General features: G+C 44.6%; 2 protein-coding genes and 1 pseudogene across 2 annotated transcripts; 2 read left to right on the forward strand and 1 right to left on the reverse strand.

The window, feature by feature from the left end:
- Positions 1-1,267: 1,267 nt before the first annotated feature.
- Positions 1,268-5,127, forward strand: LOC123411493 (phosphatidylglycerophosphate phosphatase PTPMT2-like). The gene is made up of 6 exons (XM_045104451.1): positions 1,268-1,571; positions 2,702-2,824; positions 3,001-3,094; positions 3,253-3,335; positions 3,623-3,712; positions 4,504-5,127. The coding sequence occupies exons 1-6, from the start codon at positions 1,395-1,397 to the stop codon at positions 4,660-4,662; spliced, it is 726 nt and encodes a 241-aa protein (XP_044960386.1). The 5' UTR covers positions 1,268-1,394; the 3' UTR covers positions 4,663-5,127.
- A 2,902-nt stretch (positions 5,128-8,029) lies between these two features.
- On the forward strand, positions 8,030-10,391 carry LOC123407596 (profilin-1). Its single transcript, XM_045100760.1, has 3 exons — positions 8,030-8,325; positions 9,117-9,254; positions 9,962-10,391. Exons 1-3 carry the CDS (start codon positions 8,203-8,205, stop codon positions 10,094-10,096), a joined length of 396 nt encoding a protein of 131 aa, XP_044956695.1. The 5' UTR covers positions 8,030-8,202; the 3' UTR covers positions 10,097-10,391.
- A 1,340-nt stretch (positions 10,392-11,731) lies between these two features.
- On the reverse strand, positions 11,732-13,237 carry LOC123413178 (annotated as a pseudogene).
- Positions 13,238-20,740: the final 7,503 nt, after the last annotated feature.

The following is a 20,740-nucleotide window of genomic DNA, read 5'->3' on the forward strand; positions in this document are numbered from 1 at the left end:
CTAGGTACATGGAAAGGCCTGGCACAGGGATTAGCTCGACATGTGGCTATAAAGCGGGCTTGACACGACACGGATGCGAGCAGGCTCGCATTACTTTTCAACCTTCTAAGATGTTTTTCAATTCAGAAAATTGTAAATTATTAAGAAAAATGTATAGCAAAATATTTTTGTACAGAAAAAACACATACAAATCTACATTAAGGGAAATGCAGGAAAATCTAAAAAATGTAGAAAAAACATAGGGAGCGTTTGGACCCGGTAAAATTAGTTATAGCCCTGCCGGGCAAGGCTAAGTGTTTGGAACTGTTAAAATATTCTAGCTTTCGTGGACGAGCTACCTTGGGTGGGCTAGAAAATCGCACGAGAGCCAGATTGGCTCGCTTCCGACGACAAACTTCTCGTGTGAGAGAATCGGTGACTCAATCATGCAAATGGTCTTCGTTTGGCAAAGGTTGATATAAAGTAATAAATCAACCAAACTAGTTACCGAGGCAAGGCTGGCAAAACGTAAGCTGGCTAGATGGGCTAGCCGAGCTATTACCTAGCTACGCAACATAACCAAACGCACCCATAGCTACGCGTCGGTGGCAACCTCGCAATTAAAAGTGTCGTGTTGTGTCCGACCTTAAGGCCCGGCTCTCGGGATTGGCCTTGTTCCATGGTGGGCTCGTCCAATTTATCGCGTCACGTGCCGGCCCGGCACGGCACGGTCCGATCCGTCGTAATTGTGCCGGACACGACACGGTCCGCCTGAGCACGATTAATATACGGGTCGTGCCATGCCGGCCCGCATGTCCGGGTCCAGGCCCAAGCACGACACGTGGCCTAATCGGACCGACCCGCGGCATGCTAGGCCCGCAGCACGCTGTCCGATTTTATTGAAAAAAATCCCGCCGGTCCGGCCCCTCGCCCGCCTTTTTCCCGCCCCCGCTCCCGCCCTTTCCCGCCTCTCGTGGCTCGCGCCAGTTGGCCGCGTCGCGCCGCACGCCCACTCCCCCCCCCCCCCCCCCCCGGCTCCCCCATCGCTCCCTAATCGTGTCGGCACGCGGGCTTGGGGTGGCAGCCCGGGCATGGCCCACGGCGTGCTCGTGCCTGGCCCAAGCACGATTAGCCCGTGCCAGGCCCGGCCCATGTCGTGCCTCGGTGCCTGGCCTGCGGGCAGTCGGGCCGGCCCGTTTGGCCAGGTTTGGCCGGGCACATGCAAGCCGACATTTCGTGCCTGTGGGCTGGCGCTCGCAGCACGGCCCAATTCCATCCCAGTTGTTCTTCTCTTGGAAAAAAAAACCCAGAGAAGGCAGCTCGTTCGAAGTCGCCGAGACAGAGACCTCCCCTGCGAATCTCGAGTGGCAACTAATCCGGCCGTCGTTCGCACGGCCGAGGAACGCCGATTCTCCATGGCCGCGGCGGAGTCAGCCGGCCTGCACCGCGGGGCGGGGGCGGGGGCTCGGAGGAAGGCGAAGGAGGCGGCGGTGGGCGCTGCCGCGAGGGCGCTCTTCTACCCGACGCTGCTCTACAACGTGGTGAGGAGCAAGGTCCAGGCCGAGTTCCGGTGGTGGGACGAGGTCGATCAGGTGCGTGTGCTCCCACCACCATAGACCGCCTTTCCAGCAGCCTTGATCCCGGGCGAGACAAGACTCAGAGACTACCTAGGTTATTTGTCAGATGAGCAAGTAATTTCCGCCATCGCTGTGAACTTTTAGATGCAAATGCGTTATCATTTTGTTGTAGTTTACAAATAATAGCATCTGTGTTGAATTAGAATTAGAATGCATTATTTGGAGTGAGAATAAACATTCGTCTGAAATGTGGTCATCCGTGGGGCTGTCAGAATTAGCAACTACTATGTTTCTTTGTTGGTAGCAACTAGCATCATGTAATATTTTGAATGCTGGCACTTGGGATCTTTGAGGTGATTGGTACAACCTGGGGGGGGGGGGGGGTCTGTAATTTTCAGAAGGGAGAGGATGTTTGGGTGCTCTCCAAAAGATGTTGTTTCGGTCACTGTCAGAAATTAAAGAGTTACACTATTTGTGATTCTAGCTTGATGTTTCCCGACAATTTAACAGACTCATGGTGTATTGACTTTATCATTGCTACTAGTACCTAAATCACAAATGTTTGTTTACAGCTACACTGACCAGACGTTTAGGCCTGTTTGATGCATTTTTTTTCTCTTAAAGCAGGAATTAACAGAAATCATAGTTCATAAGACAGACCAGAAACAGACCTATTGGTGTTAATGGTCGTTTTGCAACAGTGGTGAAGTGAGAAACATGCGTTCTAACTTCCAAATCTTGACTGGCTTAAGTTAATGTATATGGCACATTTACAGTTTCTCATTTGCAAGTACATTTACGGATCGCTGTTTATTATCAGTTTTAGTCAAGTTTCTACATGGTGCTAGTTTCCCCATCCGCACACTGATTATTGTGATGATGATCATGGTATTTATAGCGGATCAGTTGCTGGTTCTGTCTACTTTTTTCCATGGGTGTGGATATCAAGATTTTGATGTACTCACATCTGTCTTTAGTTTTGCATTATGTGATAGTGAATTGTAATGCAATCCTTCTGTTTGAGTAATTATTTCATTTTAATGAGATTGAAGCCTATTACTAGTTTCTGTGCTCTTTAAAATATTCTAACTGATAAGGATAAGATGAATAAATCTCATTGATCTAAACATTGTCCTCTTTACCAGTTCGTTTTGCTTGGAGCTGTTCCATTCCGTAGGGATGTTCCACGCTTGCAGAAGCTTGGAGTACATGGTGTTGTAACCCTGAATGAACCATTTGAGACGTTAGTACCATCATCAGTATATAAGGCAAGTAACTCGCAAATAATTATATGTGTAGAAGATGGATATCATTGTACAGAGCCTTTAACCCTTTATAAGTGCACGAAATTTATGTCCACACTCTGATCATAATGGTTGCAATGGAAGTCATGACCAACTGACATTCCTTATGACATAAGTGCTCATCTGTTAAAAATTTACAGTCGCGTGGGATTGATCACCTTGTTATTCCTACAAGAGATTACATGTTTGCTCCATCACTTGTGGATATTAGTCAAGCTGTTGATTTCATTCATAGTAAGTGAGCATCAGAATTTGTCCAAATTAATTCTTATTAACTAAGTTTTTTTTTTTTGCTGGTTATACAGAATCGATGATGAAGTTACTGGCCATGCAGAACATCGCTTTCTGTTAGATATTTAGATTTTCAATGCTAACTTTTCATGCTTAATCAGGAAACGCATCTCATGGGAGGATGACATATATTCACTGCAAAGCTGGAAGGGGACGGAGTACAACGATTGTCTTGTGCTATCTGGTAAGTTGCTTATTCTTCTTTTAGAGAAACTAACGTGTCAAAAATTCAGGTAAAAACTTAAAGATTCATAGTAGGCAATGTAAATTTGTGGTTTTCCCGCCTTCACGGCTATAATAAAAAAGCAACAGCGAACTATTCGCTAAAATCACGGTCTTCACGCTTTCCAGGCGATAATCCGAACTATTGCTAGCTATTTAGAATCTTTAAACAAAATTATCGCATACCATTTATTTGGAATTAATTTTGTATTGTGCTTCTTGGAATTTTTTATGCTTGATTTTTATCAGGTGAAGTACAAGAATATGACACCTACCACAGCATTTGAGCATGTGAGATCTAAAAGGGCTCGAGTGCTGCTGACCCGTTCCCAGAGAAAGGTACTGGACATTTCCTAACTCATTTCTGAGATTACCAACTCATTGAAGTGTCAATATTTGGTTTTGTTGCTCTCCAGTTGTGTTGTTTCTTGGATGTAATAAGTTCCATATACATTTGTCCCTCAGGCCTTCACTATTATATACAGATCGACATAAGTTACCCGTGATAGGTAGTTAGCAGTCAACATATAGCTGGTGATAGCTGATAACTAACTGAAAAATATATGTTGCACTTTAGCGCCCTCTTCCATCATTTGGCACTTGCAGACCTTTGTTAAGGATTAATTAAACAGGCTTCAATCAAGCACAGAGGGAACATCGCTGCCAGGAAATATGTTTGTTCTAACTCTTTGCACCTGGACCGATCACCTGTAGCCTATCTGCCATATGTAAAAAAAGTGATACTTTTCTGGTTTGATCATTTGAAGATGATTAAACATGGAACTCATATCCTATCTGTAAATCAATGCTGCTACCTGTAAACTGCTTGGATTGTGACATATTAGCCACTTTTATCATATAGCTGCACTAAATTTATATAATGTGGCTGTGGACCAAACTCACTCCCAGTGGACCTAATCCAGCCCACTAATTATAGAACGAATTAAATACTGTATGAATTATCTACTTTCCAGCGGTGTGATCACTGTAGAACTCCGAGTTTCGGAAGTGGTCTTGAACGATAGGCAGCTCCTCATATGCCCATGTTGGTCCATTGGTAGAAGATGGTTTAAATTAAATCAGTACCCGTCGAAAAATACTTATATTCTCGGTGGCCCTGATAATGGCAGGTGGTTCAAGAATTCAGTACGAAGGTCGTTGGAGCAGCAGCAGCAACAACATCATCATCTCCATCGGTGGACGTGGTACCGCAATCTGAAGATGGCTCTGGTTTGCCAGGCGTTATCAGGGAGGATGCCAGCTCGCCTTCTCACAAGGCCACCCCATGAGGGCCAATGATGAAGAAGATGCTGTCATGCCTACTTCCTTCCCCGATGCGATCTGGCGGCGACTCGCCCTCGCATGCCGACCAGCGTGCATCCTAGCGCCGTACCGGTCCCGATCTCAAGTGGTTCGTCGACGTGGAGCCGAGGCGATCGATTCCTCTGCCGGAAGATCTTTGTAAATGTGCTGCTCTGCTCATCGTCTTTGTCATGTGTTCTCACGTTGTTGTGTCGGATCCAGTTCGTTTGGGCCTTGCTCCGTGCATACATCGTTGTTGGGGGCTGGTTCTGCATCTTGTGCTTGCCTGACTGCCCTTGTGTAAGTTTCTGCAGGACCAGGACCTCTGTTTTTCTTTTAATAAAGTAGTAACTGTTTAAGCTTGCAAGGCTATACAACTTCTGCTGAAGACTAGTTCGGGGTTTCAAGATTGGTGAAATGAGATAAGTTGCGGCGTTTCGAGATTAGCGAAATCAGACTGTTTCCATAGGAAAAAGCTCTTTAGAATTTTCCATCGATTCCTCGGACAAGTACTTCCGGACAGAGGAAGTATATTTAGAGATTTCAATCAATATAAATAAATATAAATGTATATAAGCATATTTTAAAGTATATATATACAGAGTTTCGGGATTAGCGAAATCAGACAGTCCCCACAGAAAATGCTCCTTAGAATTTTCCTGTGTGGATGGCAGCGCCCGGAATGATTTTTTTCTTGAGTTGGGCACCGAATCTGTTGGGGGGAAAGTGAAGCCGAGTTCGGACAGCAAAATCGGTGCTCCAGCCCTGCAAGTTTCCTCCTGTCGCCATCGGAATGAGGATGGCCTGATCGGATCTTAATTTAGGATCTGGATTCGTCATGAGTGGGGTCACCGACAAATCCCCAAAGCAAATGGTTTGGGTTTGTTTTTCCTCTCTTCTTCTCTGATGATAGCCACCCCTTGCGACACCCTGTTGCCACTTGTCATGAGTGGTTCTTCGATCATGGCTTCTTTTTCTTCGACTTAATTAATACCACTTCTGTAGTGTTCTATAACGTCTTATATTAGTTTACAGAGGAAGTCGTTATACATAAATTTATTTTTTGATCCATCAACTGTTGGCCCGACACCAACCTAAAACTATCACACTTGTCTCTAACTCGCCAATGAGAACTATTCGAAAAAGTTGCTGCCCATGCCCCACATGTTGCCACTGTCATGTCAAATTGTTGGGTGGCCCTATACTTGTCCTTCTGATAAGATATTTAGCAACTTATCTTCTATCCATCTAAATATTGGCAAATTCTATTCAATGACATGTTATGTTCGTCGAAAATCATGCCACTGTTCCATTTTGGATGATATTTAGCGAGCAACACCTGGTATGTTTCCAAATTCTTCGTAATAGTTGATTATTCATCATCACCTTTAACCAAAACTATCATTACTGACTTGTTCAACTCCGTCCAAAGCTATGATTCATGACGAAACTACGTGTCTACGACTACCATCCCATGAACATACAAGACATTATGAAATGCATGGATTCCTTGTGAACAACCATACGTTAAGGGTTTCGTTTACGTGCTGACTGTTAAATAACACAAATACTAGTACACTAATCGAGCTCCTCAATGCCACATGCCCATCTTGGCACCACCAACCTTCTTTGACCGTAACAATAAAGAAATGAACCCCGAATAGACTCCACAACACGTTGGTAATAAACACAATGGAATATCAAAACCGACCTAAAGTTATTTTAACCCGTCAAAAGAAAACTATTGTAAGCCAAAATGATTGTTTTTGGAGGTGACCTTCGTCCCCTATCTTCGTGCGCGACTCTTCTAATCTCCTTCTCCCCGACAATGCTTTTCCTCACCCACTTCTTTTGTTCTCCTTCTTGTATCGCAGCCCTAAACTCCTTTCTCATGCCTCCTCCTTAGGCATCCACCAAATTTCATCTACCCGGACCCGTCGAGCACTTTGCTCCTTCGACACTTCAATGCCCTCATTATGTTGTCGTCGAGATCTGTCACCACCAATCCATCATAACCCACCATCGTCGTCTCATATGGCGTCAAACCGAGAGTATGACTGGAATTTAACATTCGCACGGTAAAATTCTCAATAAAAAGAAAAAGAAAAAATCACGCGCCTTCCATTCCCTCACCATCCCAAAAATCAATAATAATTCTTTTCCATTTTAGAAAGGTAAAAGGCAAAATGAAAAAGGAGGATTTGTGAGGACCTCCCTCCCTCACACACAATGCTGCCATCCCGCCAAAAGATTTGATGCGAAACAAAGATGATTAGCAGTCGACCGTGAGTGCACACGTAAAGTTCTCTTCGCGAGAGCCGTCGATGTTGTGCCTGGACCCAATCATTATGTCCATCTCCCTCACCACCAAGGTGGCCTTGGAAGCATAGAACTTGGAGATCCTGGTCCAGACTGAAAACCAGATAAGAAATAAGAAAGAAAATGGACCAACAATACCAATCCTTCAACGAAATTACTACCACCTCCATGGTGACTAGCTTGCGCGGAAGGAGACTACAACATAAAGATCCGAGAGGACGCTAGTTGTAGCCCAACAAAGGCCTCAGGTTTGCTCCCTTGAAGCCCTCTCGGGTCCTCAATCCCATCTACCATGGATGAGATGAAAGGAAGGAGGACGAAGATAACCATAATTGGTTTAATCGGAAAGGGATAAGATCCAAAAACATCCATCGGGGACACATCTCCTAAACCTATAGCTACTAAGGAACACGAGGACCCTCTGCCTCACCCCCTGATGGCATGGCTGCTGGATCATGAGAGAGAGGGAGAGGGAGAGGGGGAGGGGGAGGGGGCTTAGTAAAGGAAGAAGAAAGGAAGGCGAATGAAACAGAGAGACGGTGGAGGAAACGAGGCTAGGAGAAAATGATTGTTCTTGGAGGTGATGTTCATCTCTGTGTTTGCCTGCAACCCTTATACTCTTCTTCTTCTTTCCGACGCTGCTCTTCATCACCTATAGTCCTTTCTCCTGCATCCTCTATGAGCATCCATCAAACTCCGCCTACCCGCGACCCATCGCCCACCTCGCTCCTTCGCATGCTTCAGCTTAACGATCTCTTCCGCTACCGCCGAGTTTCACTCACCACCACAACCCACAATTAGCGTCTCCGGTGACATGTAACCAATAGAACCAAATTTCAAATATCCATACATTAAATCCCTCAATATAAAAAATAAAAATAAAAATAAAAATCACACACCTCACATTCTCTCACCACCATAAAAATCAGCAATAATTGTTTGCCGTTTCTAGAAACGTTAAAGGCAAAACGAAAAAGTAGGGTTTTTCTACCCCGGACCTCCCTCCCACGCACGCGCACGCGCACCCGCACGCAACCGATATATTCCCCACCCCGACCCCGACCCCCACCCCATCCCAGCCAGCCGTCAAAGCCAGGCACATCCAGGTCCAAGCAAAGCATCCCCAGCCGAGACCGCGTGCGCTCCACGCAGCCGAGAGTAGTCGTCGCCGGAGAAGGGGGAGGAGGAGGAGCGGGAGGCGACCGAGGATGTCGTGGCAGACGTACGTCGACGACCACCTGTGCTGCGAGATCGACGGCCAGCACCTCACCTCCGCCGCCATCCTCGGCCACGACGGCAGCGTCTGGGCCCAGTCCCCCAACTTCCCCCAGGTTATCCGCCGGTCTACCCCGTTTCGTTTCTCCTCCGATCGACCCGCCCCGCCCTAGATCCGCGCGCGATCTGCCCCCCCGCGCCCGGATCGGGCCGGGGGCGGGGGAGATCCGGATCTCGGCCGACCCGAGCCGCGGATCTCGTAGCTTGCCTGGCTGCTGCTGCTGGACTCTCGTTGGGATGTTGATTCCCCTGCGCTGGGAGCGGGTGTTGATGTGAATTATACGGTGTGTCTTGTGAGTTGAACGATACGTATGTAGATGGTGGAATCGGATTCGTTGCCTTGCCGGGTGATCCAACTCAACTTGCGATCAGGGTAGTTCATAGAAGCATCGGCAATACAGTAGCCTAGTGTTGGGGCACTTTTAAATCTCATAGTCCGTGTAGCTGCTGCTTTTGCTGGACGAGAAACGCTCTCACGTTGTCGATTTATCGAATCGTGTGTCCTTTTTGGCCATGAATTTGTGTTGCCGTGCCTCGTGTTGTTCGATTGTCCTCCTTTAGGTGCTTAGCTGCGAAAATTATTGTTGAAAAAATGATCTAGCATTGCCTTAGGTTCACTTTGACTGCTGGTTAAATCACGCCGTGTCATATCCTTGTACTGTATGGTGCTGGTAGTAACTATACTCTTGTTTCAGAAGGCACCTCAATTCACCATGAAAGCCTATCGTGATGTGTGGCGGGAGTCCCATGTTTTTATGTTCACAATGTGTTTGTTATGACAGTTATATATATTTTTTTGCCTGCCCTATCTGAGCTTTCCCTTGTGTTCTGCTTCTGGATGCTGCAGTTCAAGCCTGAGGAGATTGCTGGCATCATTAAGGACTTTGACGAACCCGGACATCTTGCACCAACTGGTCTTTTCCTTGGAGGCACAAAATACATGGTCATCCAAGGTGAACCTGGGGTTGTCATCCGAGGAAAGAAGGTACATTTCTTTTCAAAGAAACTGCCTGTGAACCATCAACGCTTTGTGACTTCTCTTAACATTCATGTTAGCTTTGCCCAGCAAACTGAATTAATTTATTCTGTTGGTACCGGTTGTTTTATGAATAATATGTTACTAAACCTCATTGTAGGAGCTACTATGCCGCTGTACCCCCCAATTAATGCAAGCGCGTTCATCAGATGAATGCTCTCACGCATCATCCATTATAAACAGGACAACTCGTGTTGGTTGATAAAAAATTGTGACACCATAGCATGTACAAGCCGCTAATTTATTACTAGCTCGTACCTGCACTTTTCCTTACCCTGTATTGTGTAGACTAAAGGACTTGTAGTTGCTCTATCTTTCCCTGCATGCATACCATCTATTAGTGGTTGTATTGTGTAGACTAAAGTACTTGTAGTTGCTCTATATTTCCCTGCATGCATACCATCTATTAGTGGTTCAGCTGCTAGATTGTCATTAGTGTGATTCCAGTCTACTGAATGGTGATACTTATTTGCTGATATTCCCCACAAGGAGGAGTTGGTAGTCATTACCCGCATAATTCATTTCAGTTAAGTTGCACAAATCCGAATGAAGTTACTTCTATAACTGGAACCAGAGAGTAGACAAGCAGTTGATTTCCTTTTTTTGCTGAAGAGGAAGAGCAGGTTCTTACATGTTTCCCGTGATGTTTCTTACAGGGCACCGGTGGCATTACTATCAAGAAGACGGGCATGGCCCTGATTCTTGGTATCTACGATGAGCCCATGACTCCTGGCCAGTGCAATTTGGTCGTGGAGAGGCTTGGCGACTACCTGGTCGAGCAGGGTTTCTAAGCCCACCCTGATATGTTGTTATTTTGGTCGTCTGGGACTAAGTTTGCTCCTGTGGGCTTTGCATCTATCCGCTTGGCGTACCGCATGATATATGCAGTGAATAATCTAGCTTGGGGTTTGTCGGTTGGTGACGTGTCGAAGGAAAAAAAATGATTTACTATGTTTTCTTTTTAATGTTTGGCATCGTGTCGTATCAAACTCAGCTGCTCTTTCGCTGAGTAATGTACATTTGCCTGGTCATGGTAACTTGTGGGTTCTGCTGCTGCTTTATTGAAGATGATTGCATTTTTACGGACGTGCTTTACCTTGTGTAGTTGCATTACAGATGTCTGATAAATGAATGCTAATGATGCCAAAAACAAAGGGAAAATCACCAACCAACGAACTATTTGGGAAAAATGCAATTCATTTGCCAACTCGTAAAATGCTCATCTAGATTCCACTGCTTCAGATATACTCACTTATGGTACCTTGGGTCTGTGCTATCCAATGTCTTCCGTACCAGCAGACGCGGGGTGGGGGTGCTTCTCAGAATGAGAGCGTGTTTGAGACTGCTATGCTATTTAAATTTCAGCTTTGCTTCAGAAAAAACAAGCCAAATGAGGTAGCTTCATGATATGCTGCTCTGAAAAAACTAAAATCTGAGATATTTTAATTTTTTTATGAAGCTTCATTGAAGTTGGGAGAAAATTACCCATCACTGTCACCAGTGACTGGATGTGAACGGCATGTAGCAGGTGAATTGGGTTGAAAGTGAAAGTTCCCAAAAAGTACTGAAATGCTCTTGAAACCAATTCACTTAGACATTTGTGTGTTGACTGAAATCCATAGATCTGCGAAGGAACGCCAAAAACTAAGACAGCTCTCGAAGCCAATTCACTTGAGACAAAAGAGAGTAAAAATTTGTGTGTAAGAGTGAAATCCGTAGATCTGTGAAGGAACACCAAAAACGAAGACAGCTCTCTCGGTCCCTATCGACACTATTGAAAATTTAATGAGCTGGTTGTTTTCATCATGTTGACGATTAGCCCTCGTTTTCATCAAGTTTGTTGCATTTTGCAAGATTTTGTACTAAACTGAATGCACATGACAAGTTTATATACTGTCAGTATAGTAACCTAACAAGGTTGATTAATATTGCCAATTTTGTATACACAACCTTTTTTATTTTGCAATGTTCGCAACTAGTCGCCTTTTTGTTTTTAAATTCTCATACTGTATCATACTACTCTGCCATAATGTGGGGCATATTAGTTTTTTTTTAAGTCAAACTTAATAAATCATGGTCAAATCCTTAGAAGAAAATATTAATTATAATATCAAATCAACACCCTTAAATTCATTATGAAATATATTGCAGGATAGTATATTATATATATATATATATATATATATATATATATATATATATATATATATATATATATATATATATATATATGGGTTTAGGGTTTATATATATTGTAAATGTTCTTATCATTTTGTACAAACTTGGTCAAAATTTACAACATTTGACTTGGGGCAAATTTAAATGCACTGTATTTTGACATGGATGGCACATAGTATATTTATAAATTACCATTGTTTTGGAAAACTCAGAAGATGTATTGGACATCCAATAGTGTTGTCCTTATTATTGGATTTTTACCAACCAATAGATGTAATTATCCTCAGGATTTAAGCACTCTTGGAGACGTCCATTGGGTAACGATGGATGCAGCTAGCCCAGGGTCCATCCACACGTGAAGATGGTTCTATGCACACCCACCCAACAGTGTTGCACTCGTACCCTGCACCGAATCCGATCATCCACACCCTGTTGCCTCTCTTCATCCGACCTTTGGCCTCGATGTATGATAAATCATACCACACCGACGAGGTCGACTGATTTCCAAATCGATGCAACGTCATCCTCGATGGCTCAACATGCTTGTCGGATAGATTAAGACCTCGTTGTACTGAGGTGATTACCGCTGGTCCACCGACATGGATGCAGAAATGCTCAAATGCAACACAGAAATTGGGGATGTATGGTTTGATCTTTCACCAACAGATCACCTTCTTTGCCACACAGAAGAACAAAAACTTGAGTAACTCCAATGTTGGTAGGACCAGAGGCCCGGTTGTCATGATATTGACCTTGAGAGCGTCCTTAGCAACATCCATAAGGTCCTTAGAAAGAGTAATCCCTGGGTTGCCCTTGTCATCTTCCTCTTGATAAACACACCTGTAAGCAGCGTTGTTTGCCGCAGTGATCGTCCGCGTGAAATGCCCAAGCCGAAACCGAGCCTTGGACCTAGAAGTCGACAACAACTTGGCAGCACCGCCTATGCGGAACAAGATGTTAACCAATTGCATGGAGCGCTTATTTCCCGTATAGTAAGATGGCCCAATGGTCTCCGTTGACACCACCAACACGTGCGACCCCCAAGGCATGACCTGCAACATGTTGCTTGCGAGCCCCACTGAGGTCACTGCTGCAGAGCATGCCATCCCAGAGAGGTTGATGACACGAAGATCACCTCGCAACTTGTATCTGTTCACAATCATGTCGGCCATGGATGGTACCGGGCTAAATGCACTACAGTTGGTGATGAGAGCACCAATGACGTCGCGGTTGATGCATGTCTTGGAGAAAAGGTCATCGATTACTGAGAAGACCACCAACTCTGCTTCAAAACGTGCTTCATCAAGCCCACAATATGGCTCTATATAGTGAATTGCAGGCGGGACATATGTCTGATCGCTAATGCCTGAGCGCTCAAGAATTGTAGCAATGAAGTTGACAGTAGAATCATCGAACAGAGGCGAGAGATATGCATGCTCGAGGAAGGTTGCCTTTGTTAATCTTAAGTTGGAGCTTGGTCGGAAGCAAGCATAGTCAACAAGGTATACTGCTCTACGCCGGAGTGAAATGTAGACAGTAGCCGTGATGATCAGTAGAACAACGGCAAGGAGTAGGTGGACATGACAAATAGCTCTAGGTTGGGGCACATTGTCGGGTGCAGCGGTGAGCCATGGTGCAAATTTTGTTGGGATGCCAGCTACGGGTGTGGTTGTAGCGACAATTGGAAGGACGAGGATGTTGGCAGCGTGATGGTACAGGCGTCTGAGGTGCTTGACATAAGACAGCAAACTCATGGTGTTGTGTGGTGTGGTTTAGATGCATGTAGAGGTGACCGAGGAGGATATATATAGGAGGAAACGACAATGGTGGGATATTTCATACTCCCTCGTTCTTAAATATTTTTTTAAAGGTTTCACTAGATATTACATACGAAGCAAGCTGAGTGAATCTACACCCTAAAATATGCATGTATACATTCATATATGTTTATAGTGAAAATTTGAAAATAATTATATTTAAGAATGAAGAGAGTAGTACTCCATCGGTAAAGAAATATAAGAACGTTTAGATCATTAAAGTAATGATCTAAACACTATTATATTTCTTTACAGATGGAGTACAATACAAGGGCATATGCTATACTTTGTAATGTCGTAGTACTTCTAAAGATTTGCAAAACTAAAGCCTCCAACTGTGCAAGTGTCAACTGCCCGTGAACTGGCACCTTATCTCCACGAACATTTCTTTGCACTCAAAATCTTCCTTAACAAAATCGTGGGGGAAATACCTAACGTCATAGGTTAATAATGCATCTAGATTATTGCCCAATAGTGCATGGACGATGATAGTACGCTGTAACATGGCTCATTAATTGCATGCCAAATACAGTAAACCATTTCACAAAATATTATCACGTGCACATTTGTGTAGCCCATGTTTTTCACATGGCGCTGCAGAAGCACTCACATTTCTGATTTTCTAACCTGACGTACGGAAATAAATATTGAAGAAGGCATAATGTTTTCAATGGTCCAGCCAACTATGTGGGGTATCTTTTTTCTCGTATTTGTATTTCGCAAGGTATCTGTTGTCTATCAACTATGTGATGGACGTGGCAGTCGAGGCCGAAGGGTGGACGAGGAATAAATAACTCAGAACCTACATTATGTGTCGGCCTTAGGTTTAATTTGTAATATGTCTGTACTATGTTTTCATGTGTAGTATGTCGGAGTATGTTTGCACTATGTTTTAATTTGTAATATGTGTGCACTGTGTTTAAATTTGTAATATGTTTGCACTATGTCTGCATGAGCTTAGTTAAAAAACATAATTACTGATACTACTAGATAATTCTGTTGGATAATTACTGATACTACTCGATAATTCTGCTGCATAATTCAATACATAATTCTAATACTGGATAGTTCAACTACTGAATACTTCTACTACTGGATAGTTCTGCTGGATAATTCAATACAAATTCTAGTACTGGATAGTTCAATACAAATTCAACCATTACATACTTAAAATTCATCACAGATCTCCTTCAACTTCTTCACCTTGTCCTTATAGCAATGGTTCTGTTTCATCATATCAGAAATGATGTGCTCCAACTTTTTCTTCTCTTCCTTCATTTGGTCTGTCTCTAGCACAATCTGGTCCCTCTCTTTCTCTGCCTTCGCCCTGAGCACGTGATGTAGATTGGTGGAAGAATGGTCTGCCAACTTCTTCTTCTCAAGCTCCTATTTCAGATCACTGATAGCCAACCTAGCACTGCCAAGCTGACTAATAGCCTCCTTCTTGTCAGCCACCATTTTTGCAAAATCAAGTTTGAAAAATCGAAGCTCTTCCTCCATCCTCCTCTTTTCTTCAACTATTTTGAAATTTTCTTCACCCAGCTTCAGATTATCTCTGATTCTGTCCTTGTTTTCTTTGTCATGCATGCTCCACAATTGACCTATGAAAACTGCATAGCAACTGATCACTCAGGGTCTATCCACTCCAGATAGCAACACTTTTCTTCTGCCTAAATTCAATTTTTTTTAGTTATTCACATACATGAAATTGAGTGGAGCAGAAAACTAACTAAGATTAACTAATTACAGTGCAACATACCTTCTCCTTTGCACAAGCAAGAAAACGCTGTCCAGTGTCAGTAGATTGAAATGCAACTTGCGTGAGGCAAGACTCTAGATGCATACAGCGAGAAGATAGTTCATGAGCAATGCCACTCCATTCATAGCATGGGATAGTCCTAGGAAGCTAAAAACAAAAGACACCGAACTGTTATGAAATGTCGAAATGAAGAACGGTAAACCTACCCGTAAAAGCTGGGAACCCGAAATTAACGTACCTGGCTAGTCACACTATCATCATCCCAAGAAGAGCTTGATCCCTCGCTCCAAGAAACCATGACAGATTAATTGGCAGAACTAAATCTACCGGAGAACCAAAATATATTTAAACAAGTTAACTAGCAGAATTAAATATTTCTACATTGAGAACCTAAAAATATTTAAACAACTTAATTATATCTACCGGAGAACCTAAAATATATCTACCAGACAGACTTAAATATATCTACCGAAGAACCTAAAATATATTTAAACTAATTAATTGTCAGACCTAAAATATATCCAAATCTATCAGACAACCTAAAAATATTTAAACTACTTAACTGAGTCACCTAAATATATCCAAATCTACCGGAACATACGACAACGATTGTTGAATTTACCCTTGAAACGTGCGAAGAAACGACGAACACCGAACGACCACCACCACCTTTACCCACACCTCCACCTCCAAAATGAGACCGTAGGCCGGTGAAGAGGGATAGGATGTGTTGATTCAGCAGATTGAATAGGAAAATGGACGGAGGATGGAGGAGATCGGAGGGGGGGGGGGCAAAATGGGGGAAAAACGAGAGAGAGAAGAGAAACGAGGAAATGAGGAGGAAGGAGGAGGAAGAAGGGTCGGTAGGGGTTATCCAGGGGCTCTTCGGCCTCCTGGAGGCCGGTGGCCCCTCTTCGGCCACCCTCAGATGGACAGGTGGCACTTCAGCCACCCGCAGGCCGACAGGCCCCCATCGGTCACCCAAAGACCGACTGGTCCCCCATCGACCACCCATAGGCCGACGGGGTGCTACTTATGACATTTTTAAAAACGCATACATGCTTTTTAAATTTATTATAAATTTTGTACTAGTTTTGAAAAAAAATATAAAATCTTTCTTAACAAAATCGTGGGGGAATACCAAACGTCATAGGTTAACAATGCATCTAGATTATTGCCCAATAGTGCATGGACGATGATAGTACGCTGTAACATGGCTCATTAATTGCATGCCAAATAAACCATTTCACAAAATATTACCATGTGCACATATGTGTAGTCCATGTTTTTCACATGGCGCTCCAGAAGCACTCACATTTCTGATTTGCTAACCTGACGTACGGAAATAAATATTGAAGAGGGCATAATGTTTTGAATGGTCCAGCCAACTATGTGGGGTATCTGTTTTCTCGCATTTGTATTCCGCAATACATCTTGTTATCTATCAATTATATTATACTCCTTCTGTCCTAAAATTCTTGTCTTAGGTTTGTTTAAAAATAGATGTATCAAAATACTAAAACGTGACTAGATACATTCATATCTCTCCATAATAATAAAGCACCTAGTGTTTTTGTCGTCCGTCGCGCCACTTTTACATAAAAACCCTTCTGTTTTCTCGGAATCAACCAGCAGTCCTGTTTTTAGTCATCTTCCCCGTCCCGCGTCTTTCCCGTCCTGCCCGCGGCGGCCATCAGCGTGAGCGCCAGCGACGAAATCTCCCCCGTCCCGCTCGCGGCACCCACGCGGCCGACCATCTTCCTCCCCCTTTCTTGTGTCCCGTGCGAGCCCGGCTCAGAGCAAGAGCAGGAGCGGATCAATCTCCTTTGGTTTCGTTTTTACGAAAAAAAACTTGGATCTGTAAGAGGTGTCCGGTGGATGACGAGCTCCAAGGCAGCGGACGAACAGGTGCTCCTCTCGTTGTCCTCGTCCCGATGACAGGGCAGGCAGGCGGCGGATCCGACTGCTCCGATGTGGATTTGGCGACGGGGCAGACAGATCAACGGAGAGGTAGCCGGAGACGGCGAGCTCCAAGTGTTGGGGAACGTCGCATGGGAAACAAAAATTTTCCTACGCGCACGAAGACCTATCATGGTGATGTCCATCTACGAGAGGGGATGAGTGATCTACGTACCCTTGTAGATCGTACAGCAGAAGCGTTAGAGAACGCGGTTGATGTAGTGGAACGTCCTCACGTCCCTCGATCCGCCCCGCGAACAATCCCGCGATCAGTCCCACGATCTAGTACCGAACGGACGGCACCTCCGCGTTCAGCACACGTACAACTCGACGATGATCTCGGCCTTCTTGATCCAGCAAGAGAGACGGAGAGGTAGAAGAGTTCTCCGGCAGCGTGACGGTGCTCCGGAGGTTGGTGATGATCTTGTCTCAGCAGGGCTCCGCCCGAGCTCCGCAGAAACACGATCTAGAGGAAAAACTATGGAGGTATGTGGTCGGGCAGCCGTGAGAAAGTCGTCTCAAATCTGCCCTAAAAGCCCCATATATATAGGAGGAGGGAGGGGGACCTTGCCTTGGGGTCCAAGGGATCCCCAAGGGGTCGGCCGAGCCAGGGGGGAGGACTCTCCCCCCCCAAACCGAGTCCTACTTGGTTTGGTGGGAGGGAGTCCTTCCCCCTTCCCACTTCTTCCTCTTTTTTTTTTCTTTCCTTTGATTTTTCTCTCTTGGCGCATAGGGGATTGGTGGGCTGTCCCACCAGCCCACTAAGGGCTGGTGTGACCCCCCAAATGCCTATGGGCTTCCCCGGAGTGGGTTGCCCCCTTCCGGTGAACTCCCGGAACCCATTCGTCATTCCCGGTACATTCCCGGTAACTCCGAAAACCTTCCGGTAATCAAATGAGGTCATCCTATATATCAATCTTCATTTACGGACCATTCCGGAAACCCTCGTGACGTCCGTGATCTCATCCGGGACTCCGAACAACATTCGGTAACCAACCATATAACTCAAATACGCATAAAACAACGTCGAACCTTAAGTGTGCAGACCCTGCGGGTTCGAGAACTATGTAGACATGACCCGAGAGACTCCTCGGTCAATATCCAATAGCGGGACCTGGATGCCCATATTGGATCCTACATATTCTACGAAGATCTTATCGCTTGAACCTCAGTGCCAAGGATTCGTATAATCCCGTATGTCATTCCCTTTGTCCTTCGGTATGTTACTTGCCCGAGATTCGATCGTCAGTATCCGCATACCTATTTCAATCTCGTTTACCGGCAAGTCTCTTTACTCGTTCCGTAATACAAGATCCCGCAACTTACACTAAGTTAGATTGCTTGCAAGGCTTGTGTGTGATGTTGTATTACCGAGTGGGCCCCGAGATACCTCTCCGTCACACGGAGTGACAAATCCCAGTCTTGATCCATACTAACTCAACTAACACCTTCGGAGATACCTGTAGAGCATCTTTATAGTCACCCAGTTACGTTGCGACGTTTGATACACACAAAGCATTCCTCCGGTGTCAGTGAGTTATATGATCTCATGGTCATAGGAATAAATACTTGACACGCAGAAAACAGTAGCAACAAAATGACACGATCAACATGCTACGTCTATTAGTTTGGGTCTAGTCCATCACGTGATTCTCCTAATGACGTGATCCAGTTATCAAGCAACAACACCTTGTTCATAATCAGAAGACACTGACTATCATCGATCAACTGGCTAGCCAACTAGAGGCATGCTAGGGACGGTGTTTTGTCTATGTATCCACACATGTAAATGAGTCTTCATTCAATACAATTATAGCATGGATAATAAACTATTATCTTGATACAGGAATTATAATAATAACTATACATTTATTATTGCCTCTAGGGCATAATTCCAACAGTCTCCCACTTGCACTAGAGTCAATAATCCAGCCCTCACATCACCATGTGAATTACATTGTAATAAATCTAACACCCATACAGTTCTCGTGTCGATCATGTTTTTGCCGTGGAAGAGGTTTAGTCAGCGGGTCTGCTACATTCAGATCCGTGTGCACTTTGCATATATTTACGTCCTCCTCCTCGACGTAGTCGCGGATGAGGTTGAAGCGTCGTTTGATATGTCTGGTCTTCTTGTGAAACCTTGGTTCCTTTGCTAAGGCAATGGCACCAGTGTTGTCACAGAACAAGGTTATTGGATCCAGTGCACTTGGCACTACTCCAAGATCCGTCATGAACTGATTCATCCAGACACCCTCCTTAGCCGCCTCCGAGGCAGCCATGTACTCCGCTTCACGACGCTTTGCTTGGAACTGCACCAGCTTACTGCACCCCCATTAAGAATAAATACGTATCCGGTTTGCGACTTAGAGTCGTCCGGATCTGTGTCAAAGCTTGCATCGAAATAACCTTTTACGGCGAGCTCTTCGTCACCTCCATACACGAGAAACATCTCCTTAGTCCTTTTCAGGTACTTCAGGATATTCTTGACCGCCGTCCAGTGATCCACTCCTGGATTACTCTGGAACCTACCTGCCATACTTATTGCCAGGCTAACATCCGGTCTAGTGCACAGCATTGCATACAGGATAGAGCCTACGGCTGAAGCATAGGGGACAGAGCGCATATGCTCTCTATCTTCATCAGTTGCTGGGCACTGAGTCTTACTCAATCTCGTACCTTGTAACACCGGCAAGAATCCTTTCTTGGACTGTTCCATTTTGAACCTCTTCAAAACTTTATCAAGGTATGTGCTTTGTGAAAGTCCTATCAGGCGTTTTGATCTATCCCTATAGATCTTAATGCCTAGAATGTAAGCAGCTTCTCCTAGGTCCTTCATAGAGAAACTTTTATTCAAGTAACCTTTTACGCTCTCCAAAAGCTCTAGTTGTTTCCAATCAGTAATATGTCATCCACATATAATATTAGAAACGCCACAGAGCTCCCACTCACTTTCTTGTAAATACAAGATTCTCCAACTACTTGTATAAACCCAAATGCTTTGATCACCTCATCAAAGCGCTTGTTCCAACTCCGAGATGCTTGCACCAGTCCATAAATGGATCGCTGGAGCTTGCACACCTTGTCAGCATTTTTAGGATCGACAAAACCTTCGGGTTGCATCATATACAACTCTTCCTTAAGGAAACCGTTAAGGAACGCCGTTTTGACATCCATCTGCCAGATTTCATAATCGAAAAATGCAGCTATTGCTAACATGATTCTGACGGACTTAAGCATCGCTACGGGTGGGAAGGTCTCATCGTAGTCAATTCCTGGAACTTGTGAAAAACCCTTTGCCACAAGTCGAGCTTTATAAACGGTCACATTACCGTCAGCGTCCGTCTTCTTCTTAAAGATCCATTTGTTCTGAATAGCCTTGCGGCCTTCACGTAGTATCTCCAAAGTCCACACTTTGTTCTCATACATGGATCCTATCTCGGATTTCATGGCTTCTAGCCATTTGTTGGAATCTGGGCCCACCATTGCTTCTTCATAATTCGCAGGTTCATTGTTGTCTAACAACATGATTGACAAAATGGGATTACCGTACCACTCTGGAGCAGCGCGTGATCTCGTCGACCTGCGTGGTTCAACAGAAACTTGAACTGGAGTTTCATGATCATCATCATTAACTTCCTCCTCAACCGGTGTTGCAACGACAGAGGTTTCCCCTTGCCCTGCGCCACCATCCAGAGGGATGAGAGGTTCGACAACCTCGT

This window comes from Hordeum vulgare, chromosome 7H (assembly GCF_904849725.1).
Source record: "Hordeum vulgare subsp. vulgare chromosome 7H, MorexV3_pseudomolecules_assembly, whole genome shotgun sequence".
NCBI lineage: Eukaryota > Viridiplantae > Streptophyta > Magnoliopsida > Poales > Poaceae > Hordeum > Hordeum vulgare.